The sequence below is a fragment of the Sinohyriopsis cumingii genome, chromosome 2, assembly GCF_028554795.1.
Source record: "Sinohyriopsis cumingii isolate HCF-2022 chromosome 2, ASM2855479v2, whole genome shotgun sequence".
NCBI lineage: Eukaryota > Metazoa > Mollusca > Bivalvia > Unionida > Unionidae > Sinohyriopsis > Sinohyriopsis cumingii.
The window spans coordinates 138,879,942-138,893,868 of NC_142962.1; the positions used below are offsets into that span (position 1 = coordinate 138,879,942).

Sequence of the window (13,927 nt, forward strand, 5' to 3'; positions counted from 1 at the left end):
AAAAATGGCATTAAATCCTACAACAACAACAATTTATCCATGAACTCCATGTCTTCCAGGAAGTTCATATCATTATTGTTTGTATATACAGTGGTCCCCATCTTATAAGGTGCCCCTCATGAGGCTATTCAAAAACAAGAGGCCATCTTGCCTGACATCTAAATAGTGTATTTTACTATTCTGACCTCCTCATAAGGCACCTCAATGATAAGAGCCACCTTGCCTAACACTAAAATAGTACATTTGACCATTTTGACCTGATGAGAGGTCATTCATTGACAAGAGGCCACCTTGATTGACACCAAAATAGGATATTTTACTATTCTGACCGAGCAAGAGGTCACTCAGTGACAAGAGGCCACCTTACCTAACACAAAATAGTACATTTGACCATTTAGACCTCCTTAATGAGGTCACTTGATTGACACCACACTAGTCCATTTTCCTATTTTGACCTAATGAGAGGTCACTCATAGGCAAAAGGTCACTTGATTGACACCACAATTGTACATATTACTATTCTGACCTCCTCAGGAAGCCGCTTGATGACAAGAGACCACCTTGCCTAACACCAAAATAGTACATTTTACCATTATGACCTTCTAATGTGAGGTCACTCAATGGCAAGATGTCACTTGACTGAAACCATAACAATACATTTTACTATTTTGACCTCCTCAGGAGGCCACTCAATGACAAGAGGCCACCTTGCCTGACACCAAATTAGTGTACTTTACCATTTTGTCTGCCTCATTATAGGACACTCCTTGTATATGGCCACATTGTCATTGCAGAAGGGTGTTAGCTGATAGAAGGGGGACCAGTCTGTATAACACAGGATATTAACTGTGTTACTTGATAGAAATCTATGAAAACAAGTCAAAGCAGCTCATGTTAGTCACCTCTTAGCACAACAGTATTCATTACCAAGAAATATTTGGGTTTCAAAAGAATATTGATGGGAATGAGCACATTCTGTAAGAAATTTGATCTTTATAACAAGGTTATTCAACTTCAGGCAGAGATCAATTTCCTGGTAATACAAATTTGTTTTCTTTAAATGTTCTACTTTACAATGATATTGTCACTCTTTTGGATTTTACTTTTACTGGGAAATAGTCAAGAGATATTAAGTAAACATTTTACTTTAAGAAAAAGTGTATTTTCAGGAAATAAATGCAAGATTAAACAAGTAACTAAGATACTTTTAGATATAAGTACAGATGTTTATTTCTCCCTCTCCACACTGGAATCTTGGTAGTTCAGTTGGTAGAGGACTGGACTCGTATATGGGTGTCACACGTTTCATACACATGTTGGCTGTCTCTCCATGTTTTTGGAAGGCACTTGGCTCTCATTTCACTGGCATAATATAACCAACGTGTTTAAAATCCCATTAAAACCAAACCAACATCACCCTGCACATTAGGGGAAAATGTAATAGTATTCCAGCTTGACCTGGCAAAATTATGTTGATGACTATTATTTTACTACACTGTTAACATGGGACTTTTTGTCAAAAGGACAATAAAGATGGATTATTTACTTTCTTTATTCAATGTACATGACAAGCAATAGAATATTCACACAAATACTTTAAAGTAAATTTTCAATGTGTTTACTTCCAAGAACAAAACTTGAATTACTTCAATTGAAAATGCAAAACTGGATTGTAAATTCACTGAGAGATCTGGCATATAAATACAAAAAACAATATAAACCAATAAGTGATTGTTCTTAAAAAGATCAAACACTGGACAACTAGGTTATAAGAAAATAAATCCTCTCTTCAGCAAAATGTACATATTATTCTGGGTAGGCTACAAGCTTAAATTATTTTGAAGCCTAAAGAAACAAAACAGAAAATATGCTTTATTTTCAAATCTTGTATTTTTAACCAAAAATTGAGTGTACAATTGATGCAAATTAGGATAATTGTATATTTAAAAATGAGGCTGTTCTTTTACTTGGCAATCTGAATTTTAATATATGACCTTCCACAAACCTACATAACTTGAAGACCTCACAGGTGTACATCATCGATTCTGATTTTTGTATTGATGCATTCATTTATTTTCATGGGTATAGAGTTTTATGGTTTTGAGAAAAAAATGTATCTGGGTACCTAAGTTTGTGGTTGAAGCAAAAGAACTCCACCATTTCAAAATGTTCAATGGGTGTTTAAATTTCAAGTTTTTGGCAACTGTACAATCCACATCCTATGATCAATTGCTTGACCAACATCTGCCTAAAATGCAAGCCTAAAGCTCTTAGGATGATGTTTTGTGTAGAAATATCTACCAATGCTTTTGACTGCATCTTATGAAGACAACGGTTTAGTTTTCCATATTTTTTGGTACATTCATCCAGATCCAATAGCCTATGTGCACACTTTGCCCAACATTAGGATTTGAACCCATAATGCTTTCAGTCAAAGTTTGTCAAATTCTGCTAAGGAATTTTCTGCAATAAGTTGTTTATATGTTTGTATGTAGAAACAGTATTTGAATAAAAGTTGTTAGAGGATGTTCTAGTTTTAGCAACAGTAGGCATATTTTATAGTGAATCAGCATCATTTGTACAATTTAAAAAACCCTTCATATCAGGATGCTTTCTGTCACATTTAGTCATGGCAACCGTATCTGAAAGCAAATTTACATAATTTGTATAAGCTTGTGCAGCCTTCATGCCCAAAAGATTTCTTTTAAATTCTGCAAACAATTTTCAAAAAAGTCTTTAAATTTTGTTTTCTCTTTTAGTAACAGTGGCCATATCAAAATAGAGATCAGGATCATTTGTACCAAAAAAAAAATCCTTTATGCAAGGATAATTTTGGGGTTGCTTTAACAGCTGCCATATACATCATGACATTTTGTACAAATCTGAAAGCCTTCAAACCTAGATACTTATTTGCTAAATTTGATCAAATTTTGAAGAGAAGCTCTGGAAAAGCAATTTAAAAATTTTTCTGTACAAACATGAAATGCCTTTATGCCAGACTGCTGTCGTTAACTTTGTCTAAAATTGGTTTAGTGGTTTTACCAAATGCTGATGAATGCAAGATTGGATGCTGCATGAAGGACGTAAGACCATACTATAAGCTCACTGGGCCTTTTGGCAAAATCTGTTCCCCCCAGTTTGTGAAATTATTACATATGTTGCTTCTGGAAGAGATCAATGATTGTACTAACATAGCAAATTTTAAGGAAAACAATTTTTGTGTGGAAGGACAATTAAGTTCTCATGTATATCAATAACAAAATGCTAGAGTCATCCATGTATGGAATTTGTTGCATTCCAGCATTTCTTCAGCTGTAGTAAAAAATAATGCAAGAAAACTCTGAACTTTGTATTTAGGTATCATGACTAGAACTGAAGAATATTTAGGAAAGCAAATGCTAAATATGCTATGCCCATTAAATAATCTAAAACATCAAGTCATCAATATGACAAAAAGGCCACTGTGATCAGCTTTGAGAGAATTATTTCATGGAATTCAAATTGGTTTCTTGGAGTAATGAAACATACATTCTTATCAAACAGGCATGATAAACAATGACTCAGAGGCATAAAAGGAATACAAATTTCACACATCTTGCCTGCTTCTCAGCATGGGATTAGAAAATCTGAAATAACTACTAAAAAACAAGAAATGAGGTCACTGTGATCAACTTTTTGATAGTATGTGTTAAAACAGGGATAACTAAGCTTCACCTATGCTTCAAATACAAGATAAAAAAAAACAGCCTCAAGTGGTAATTTAATTAGTAGCAATGCATCAATTTATGCTAACGCTAAGATCAGCCCTCCCTTTTATAATATGTACAAACACAATGAAAAGAGACAAGTTTAGATACCCAGTTTCACTTCACAAGTAAATAAGAAAACCTTGTTTCAAGACACCAGCAATATTTATGAAGCAACACAAGCATGGACACTGAACATGAACAGTCACTCTTGGACACCATCAAATGCATTGACTGAACATACATTTCAGTCAACTGTACACAGACATTATCTTAAAGATCTTCAATACAGATATAACTAAATGCACAAGATAAACTTTATACCTGGTTGATTATATTACCATACAACTGTCTTTGATAAGATGCTCTTCATAAAAATAACTGATGGAATTTTAATAAAAGATACAAACTTAAAAGCTGTACAAAGTATGGTAATGGAACAGAAATGTGAACACACAGAACTATTAAAGCAATACAAGATATATATGTGATCTCAGGACTACAATGTCCATGGTACTATTCCTCAACAGGAATTATCTGATTTGTCTAAATATAAATCCTTCAAATTATAACAAAAGTTGAAGCTGGAAAGCTGATAAACGTATTTTAGGGTTAAAACGGAAATGATCCAGAGAGATATATGGTAAATGAAATATCTAAAAATTTAAACTGTGCTATTTAAATATAACCAATATGTCATGGAATAAACAAATTCATTGGATAAATATTTTCTAGTTTAGTTAACCTCAATATAAATAACAAGATCACCAAGGAAATAAACTATTTAAGTCTTGTGGATGAATGCATTGGAGATCACGGGAAGGTAACTCAACTTGGTATTCTAGCTGCAACAAACAATCCATACTTGTTTGCTATACACTGCAACTAAATACATGTACATAAATACATGTACAAAAACTAAAAGTTGCTTTTACATTTTTTAAAATGGATGGCATAGAAAGGCCGTTATTCCAGGGTTCTAGTGGAATTTATGGTCTTAACAGAAGTAAGTTACATATTTTAAGAAGAAATAAAAATTCACACATCAGAAAACTAACTTTAAATTATCATTCGCTTCCTTCTAAAACAAAGGAGTTACCTGGAGAATGAACAGATCTAAATGAGGAGATAAAAACTCATAATAACTATACTGAAGCTAAGCATTTAAATAGCTTTTGGAAAAATAAAAGCCATTACAAAGTATTTTTTTGAAGACAGACATGAGATGTGATAACTGTAATATATATATATATATATATATATATATATATATATATATATATATATATATATATATATATATATATATATATATATATATATATATATAAAGGTTTGTTATTATGTCCAAAAATGCATATGATGAAAACAAAAAAATAACAATGTTAAAACTTCAGGAGGGTAACTTAATTTGCTATAAAAAAACATTACCCTTAATGTATATCCAAAGCGTGGACCAAAATGTAAATAAAAATCTTAAGAAAATAAAGAAGAAATAGCTTTCTTGGCATGAAAATCTAATCAGGTCACTGACATCTGACTTAATTCATTTGCATTAAAAAAAATTGAAGTGCAAAAAATTCTAAAATGCATAAAACAAACTCGTTATAAGGATGTACTAATATAATCAGGTTATGCACATATAATTACAAATAAATTACCAAATTCAATTTGTCTATCTCAAGTGGTTTTTGCCTACTTGTGTTAATAAGGTTTTTGTCAGAAAAATGTGTTTTAAAAACTACAAAACTGCTATAATGACCTGAAAATCTAATCAGGCCATCACCTATAAATAAAAATACACATAAACTTTTAAACTATGTCAAGTGGTTTTAGCTTAATGGTTCTGGCAAGGTTTGTGTCCAAAATTTAGAGTTCATGTCCTAAAAAGATGAATCACATGACCATTTTTTTTAAATGGAAAAATTGCTGTAATGGCCTGAAAATCAACTCAAGTCATTTAAAATGGGATAGAAATATTGTCTGCATTTAGTTGTTTTTGTCCAACCCAGCTAAAAAGATTCTTGAGATATATGGACAGGACCAAAATCTCAGGACCAACATCAATGTACCCATGATGCAAGCAGCAGATGCATACAAAAAACAGAACGGTTACAAATTACAGTAATATCCACATTCAGCGATATTTTAAGTTCATTTTTTTAATTAGAATCAGATAAAGGTTGCTTTCATTTTTGTAGTACATGATCAATTTTCCTCCTGCTCTTTTTCTAGAGATGACTTTTGAGAAATATAAGTTACATATTTTGAAATTATCCATAAAATATCTTAGAGGAAAAAAAGAGTGGCTAATGCAAGGTATTGTTAACACTCCATATTCTGCAAATTTCTAATTACCTAAATGACACACACAGATACAAGTACACATATTTTTAATTACCTAAATGACACACACAGATACAAGTACACATATTTTTAATTACTTAAATGACACACACAGATACAAGTACACGTATTTTTAATAACCTATATGACACACACAGATACAAGTACACATATTTTTTGGTAAATTTTGATAAGGATCTCGCTTCAAAAGCTGACAATTTACTACTTCAGTAACTTTATGTTAATTCAATTTTTTTTAAAATGTCTAACATTCTGAATATTTACCATAAGTACATGCTTATAAGACAAGTCAAAATGCAAACTACACAGAATCAGATCTGCTGTTGCATAATTCACTGGCAGATCTGGATCTGTGCAGTTTCTTAGGAGTAATCAGTAGAACAAAACAGACCCCAATCTGCAGGCACATTATGCTATGACAGACCAGGATCTTTGTTGTTTGCAGTTTGACTCAACTTACAAAAGAGTATATACAGAATACCTCAAATAGCACTGAACAAGTCTTTTCCAAAAGTTGTGATATTACAAACCTATGTAGGAATTTGTGAAACGTAAGAATTTTTTTAAAAATTATGGCTTAGATCTGAAATCAAATTAATGAAATTTAGCTTTAACATTTGAAAAATGTAATTTAGCCATAATAAAAAAGCCAGGTTTTATAAAAAATTCCATGACACAGTTCACTAGAACATGTACCGAAAATATATATTTAAAAAATGCGTGTAGATACATTTAAATTACAGGAGTCTTTGTACAGAAATGTTTTTAAAACATAAATGTTTCAAATACCTCAAACTCAAAATCAGCCTCATTTCTTACCTTGAAGCATTCACCACAAACAAGGTTACAATATTATTAGATAACACAATAAATTATAAACTCTCAATCCTGATTACAAAACAGTAATCCACAAATTCAAAAGCAGCAACCAAAATTGCACTAAACTACACAACAGAATTATACAATGTAAACATTATAGTACAATATAGACATGCTTTACTGGAAGAATTCAAATACTTGAGCATCGAAATGGAAGACTTGGCAATAAGATGAGCTACACATGCAATTTTCCATCTAAAAATGAAACTCTAATGGCTTTCATTCAGTTAGTTTTGTATAATCATCATTAAGTAAAATTTTAGCAGCTTATTAAGCTAATTAAATTAATCACCGTAAATTACAATTTATATCTCTAATTATGTTACACAAGGGCTGGGAAAATTACTTACCCAGCAGCTGAAGATAATTATCACCTTATTCATCTGACCATTTTTTTATACATACAAATGAGTAAACTATGTGCATGTGTGTGTATGTTTTTGCATGTGTGTGTATGCTTTTGCATGTGTGTGTATGCTTCTGCATGTGTATGTTTTTGCATGTGTGTGTATGCTTTTGCATGTGTATGTTTTTGCATGTGTGTGTATGCTTTTGCATGTGTATGTTTTTGCATGTGTGTGTATGCTTTTGCATGTGTATGTTTTTGCATGTGTGTGTATGCTTTTGCATGTGTATGTTTTTGCATGTGTGTGTATGCTTTTGCACGTGTATGTTTTTGCATGTGAAATTTCACAAAATTAACTTTCTAAGCATGATAAATTCATATGACTTTCTCCAAACCATGAAAGTAAAGCACAATTAAATACATCCCAAGTTAATGATATTCTTTTTTTTATGACACTGGAAATAAATTTATTTGATGAGATGAGAATGATATCACAAATTTATTAAAAATAAAGGGAAACAAATAAAATAGGCAATTAAAACTGAATAAAGCCAAATAACACCAAAAGTGTACATCATTGTGCACTAAGACCAAAAGACAGGATTTGAAATTTCAATCTCAAATGCTGTGACCATGGAAACTTAAAACCTGATGATGGGTCACCTGCCTATTAAGTAATACAGTACTTACTCATCTCAATGCTGTTTATGGACAGTACTCCTTCAGTAGAACACTGTCCATGGGGGCCATAGAGTACATATAATACATTATACTGAGACCACCTATAATGAAGTACATGACACATATAATACTACTACCACCTAATGAAATGATATGACTACTTACCGTATAACAAGTACCATGTTCTAATACAGAACCTTACAGTGAGGGACAGCTGTATCATGTCTTGCCCTTTATGGGTGAGATCAAAATTATATGAGAAAGATACTGACTCATAGTGCAAGTAAATGTTTTACAAGAAAAAGTTTGAACATATAAAAGTTGAAAAAAATATTAAACACAATAATAAAAATGGCAGAGACAAACGAGTCTTTAGAAACAGCAAAACGTATGCCTTGGATTTCATGGTTCAATTTTAAAAATTGTGAACCAAAATGGATGACATAAATCTAGGTATTTTGTATTTCATTTAAAAATCACACACATGACAATAACTTAAGTTTAATTTTTTTATTCACAAGTTCTACAAGTACAAATTAGAGCTACTTTTCATCACCTGCTACTGCAAAATTCCCAAATTTATAAACAATGCTAACACTCTCCAATTCATGACCCCATAATTCTGTAGTGTGTGTGTGTCTCTGCATATATATATATATATATATATATATATATATATATATATATATATATATATATACACACACACAAACACTGTCCTCATCTTACAAAAGCATGTATGTACTTAGTTTGTTTAAATATTCAAAATGACAGTAATAGTAATTGCAATTTTTGTAAATCTGACCTATAACTCCATCTAACACAGTGCAGGGGAATGGGGTGAAGCTAAAATCACATCTTTCTCAAAGATATGCCAAATTTGATTTATTTCCACTCACCAGTTAAGGAGATGTTTTTACCAAAAAAGATGGATGGACAATAAATGACGGAGGAAATCACCACAAACATCCTCTTGCTAAAGCATGCCAATAATTAAAATGTTATTACTCAAGCTATATATGAAAGATAGAGAATGGGGTACATTCAGAACTAGTCTGATGAATCAGGCCCCAAACCTACACCACCAACATACCAGTACAAGTCTGGTGTCTGATTCATGGACTCATTCAGTACAAAGACCAACCTAAAATTGTAAAAGATGAAAATATTTAATACAGCTTGCTGTAACTTGTAAATACCAAAACAGACCAATTATGTTCAGTAGCACAAAGATTTATGCAAACCAAGTACTGTTCGATCTTTACTTCTAAATAGTCAATAATCCACTTCACTCCACATAGGTCATCTGTGGATACCTGATAATATTTCTGACAAGTGTCATTGTGCTTGAAAGAATTACTGCCCAAAGGAATCCAAAATCAATTGACCATTGTCAGAACTCATGGTGTAACACGTTAGGTTTTCAAATATGGCAACTTACATGCAAACAAGTGAAAACAGATCAATAAAATTGTACAAATATACATCTTGACTACATGGAAAATCTTGTGTCAATCAATTAAATTGGAGAAACGTGCATGCAACATGTGTCATGGTCTACAGAGGCCTCTATTATTATCCCCAAATACCTTGCTAGGTAAATCTAATGAGTGATCCTACCGGGTCCGTTTCTTTCAACCAATTAGAGGAGAGGCAGATATCCTTTCAACTAGTTACATATGCCTAGGGTCAATGTGGAATGAAGGGGATCAATGACCCTTGGCTAGTGAAGATATTATCATCAAGGCACACTAAAAATGATTTTTTTATTTTAGTGTGGTACCAAATTAAGTAAAAACTCAAAATGTGTCAAACATTTTAGTTACACAAAAACAACAGACATGAGATTATAAAAAAAAGTTATGAAACAACATTTCTTTCTTTGACATGAGCATAATGTTTTGATAATAAATAAGAATTAATAATTCTGACATATTTATGCAAAGAATCATATGAAATAATTAATAAAGGATACACTATACACAAAAATAGGAAATGCTGAAGAATATATATAATGCCTAATGGAAGGACTAAAGCATTATTAAAATGCTGATCATACAAAATTGAAAGGATCAGTCTGTCCCTATCTCTTATTGTAAATAATTGCACCAGTAAAACATTCATTCAAATGTAACACTTATAGTGGAGAAGCATTAGTAGCTGGAGCAATATCATTTCACTTAGGACCAACTGCATATTGTAAAAAGTGTTTTGTGCAAATGATATGACCATCCATTCTGGAGTAATTAGCTGTAAGATTTTCAAAATGAATGCAATAGGATGATAGATGAGTACAATTTCATTTAAAACCATGTACATATTGAATGTGTTCTGGTGATAATTTATATATACATAAACATCCATTCATGAGAAATTTTGATCATATTAGATGTGGGAAAGAGGAGGGAACAACATTTTTACTTAAAACCAACAAGACCTCAACATGTCCAATTTCAAGACTATCATCCCAATGGTTAAGAGAAGTAGTAATAACAACCGTCTAATGGCTGGATAACAGACAACTTTCATGGTATAAGCTCTCTTTATCTTTGACCAGTAGAACTAAAAACACTTGTAAAAGCAAGAAAAAGATTATTAATGAAATCTGATATTGCCTTATTATAAATAACATTAAGAGATTAAACACAACAAATGTGGATCCAATCCTGTCACATGTAAAATACAACTTCACATGTTTAAAATCACCAGAGCTCTCATGACCATGGGACAAAACAAATCAGTTTAAAAGATCATTAATTCACATCAATAAGGTTAAATATAACTCTCAGATCTTAAAAACAACCCAGTGAGATTCTAGTGTATATTTTCTCCACTGTACATTATGTCTGTAAAATAATTTTAAAAAATGGTTACACCAATGTCTATATATTGTCATGAAATGATTTCAGCATTCAATGACAGCCATCATTATTTAGAATAAAGCAAGCATGCAGATGAGTGAAAGTGATCAACATTTTTCTGAGAGAACTTACATAATTAGACATGTCCAAAATTTTAGGTCCAATTTTGACAAGTTTCCAGACAGCACACATTTGTGAACCACATCTACCGTATATACTCACCTTTAAGATAAGTCCACCTGCACACTGCACAGACCTAGATCTGCAACTGCATAATACACCAGCAGACCTGGGTCTGTGCAGTTTGTTAAGAGTAATCAGTAGAACAAACAGAACATTATCTGCAGACACATTATGTTACAGTAGATCACGATCACTGTAGCTTGACATTTGACTCAACTTATAAGTAATCACAGTAAATGGTCAGGTTTTCTTTGCAATATACATCATTCCTGTAACAAAGTAATAAAATGCAAACACAAAGGTCAGCACCACAAAAGACAGCCATCAATCTATACTCGCATTTATGACAGGACCTAAATTTAGCTACACCCAATATTACTGACGAGATTTAAAATCCCTTAAGAAGAGGAACATTATAACCTTTTGAAGGTCACTCCCCTTTGCATTCCCAAAACAGTTACAATGATTACACCTAACTTATTAACACACACTTTTTATCTCCCATGATATGACCAGAGTGCCAATCTTACTTTTTATGCAAAGTGCTGGATTATCATAAAAAATGTCCTTATTAAACATTTGTCAACAATTCTGTAAATATGGGGGCTATCACCAAACATGGGGTTATATATTCAAACTATCTGTATACAGACACCAAGAATAGTTTGTTTTTTTTCATTCCTAGTCATTTTCGGACATCACATTAAAAGAATTTTATTTTTGCACCGATGTTTTCAAAACTGTAGTAATACAATGACAACAGAGACAGACCATTGTTGCTTTTAGAAAGTAGAGGCTTGTCATTAGAAATAGCCTCAACAAGTTATAGGTATGCTTTAAATTGTTGAAAACTGGCAGAACTAGGTTTCATTACTAATTAGATCAATAAACTGATATAATGAATAACGCTTGTTTAAAGCTATATTACTCCCCAGCAGAGAGAAAAATCCCCATCATAAAACATGAGAAGAATATTTCACCTTTTAGCAAAAAGGAAAACTGTTTACATCAAAGCCTCACCTCAGATATTTGCTTCACCTGTTACTGCTTCACTGCAGATTTACTAAAACCTGCACCTGATAATGTACTGGTCATGTAATTTTGGTGGATAATAATGTACTTAAAAGATAACTTTGCATAAAACATATGCTGATTTCACTTTTTTGTATACTGTTATGAATTTCTAAGTATAGGAATATAACTTAGTTTTGCTACTGGTATTCACTGTATTTATATTTAATGACTATCTCAGCAATCAATCTTAATAATATTTATGCAGATTTTCATAAGCAGTAAATAACTATAATAATTTTAAGTACTGTGGATTCTTTCACCTGTTTTGTGATGTATTTTTTTTCTCAATATAACTGCATTTTGGGAGGCCAGAAATAAACTAGGCAAGTAATATTGGTTTTGTTCCATAAATGTACGTGTTGTTTTACTTAAGAGGTAACATAATAATGTACTTGTGATTTTGCTTGCTTGTGCTTGGATATTTTTGTTTGCTTGCATTTTTCTAAACATTTAGTAAAAATGTTGGTATGTTTTTCAACACAAAAAAGTTATTATTTTTTGCTATCCAAAACATGCATAAAATAATACAATAACATGGTGTGGACACACAGAAAAAATGCACACTGATGCTTAAGTGATTGCTATATCAAGCCTCCACCAAGATGGGCTCAACAAAATCCAGTGTTTTTTTAAAATACTTTTCAGGATTATTTATCACTGAAACAACAGAGCTATAAGGCTACTTAAATTACAGAACTTAAATCACAGTGCTATAGGGCTACAACTGAGGACAAGTCTAACTGCAAACTGCTAATACTCAGATCTGCGATTACATAATGTGCCAGTCATCTGGGTATCTGCAGTTTGTCAGGAGTAATCAGCAGAAAGAAAAAAAAACATTAAAGACCTTGATCTGCAGGAATATTATGCAAAGGCAGATCAGAGTGTATACTGCTTGCAGTAGTACTTGGTAAATCAAATCTAATAATGAAGAAATATTGACTTTTGATAAATTTGTACACTAATGATAACATTTAGGAGTATAATCATTCCAAAAAAAGGAAAGGACTGGTTCACATGTATATTTTCTAGTATGAAAATGGAATAGATTTCATGGATGGGAGTGATTTCCCAAGAAACTATCAAATTTAAACCCCTGAAATAAATGATACAAAGATCTCATCAGGTTTTGTAGTATAAGTAACATCTATGCTACCGGTACTTGATGTTTTATACATAGGTCATATTTAAGAAAGCATTTGCCACTTTAAGAATGAAGATATCTAATCCAAGTCATTATTCAAACAAATTACCTTTTACTTTTTGGGGGAGACAGTTCAACATTTAATTCCCACATTTACATGTATCTTGTTCATTCCTCTCTTTGCTTGCATACAAACATACATGCACATATCTTACATAGGCCAAATCAACTTTCTGCTACACCTCAACTGGTTCAGTAAGGTCTTTTGGGTCAAATGGAAACTCATCTTCATCTTCATTCTTCATGTAATCTTCCCCCTCTTCCTCTTCCCCACTGAAAGGAATAATAATAATAAAAATATATATCAATCAGGGTTTCCCAAATCTTGTAAACCTCTGCCAGAAATTTTACATTGTTGCCACTGCCTACATAAACCACATCTAATGATATGAATCTGCCTTTTGGTGTATATAAACATGAACACCCACCATCAGATTAAAATTTAAGTTTATTAAAAGAACTTTAAGTGTCCATACTTGATTCATTTGAAATGCTGCAAACAAGAGTGAGGGAACTGTGACAGTCCAAATAAAAGATTAGGAGACTTTGACAGCTGGCTGGTTATTTTTTCTATCATCTTTTGCCC

At 32.0% G+C, this 13,927-nt stretch overlaps 1 protein-coding gene across 1 annotated transcript in view; it reads right to left on the reverse strand.

Annotated features, from left to right (window-relative positions):
• Positions 1 to 1,536: 1,536 nt before the first annotated feature.
• Positions 1,537 to 13,927, reverse strand: part of LOC149805926 (uncharacterized) — a 55,670-nt gene continuing 43,279 nt past the window's right edge. The window contains exon 12 of the mRNA XM_089950708.1: positions 1,537 to 13,614. Coding sequence (XP_089806834.1) covers positions 13,518 to 13,614 — 97 coding nt within the window. The 3' untranslated portion in view covers positions 1,537 to 13,517. The remainder of the gene's footprint in view (positions 13,615 to 13,927) is intronic.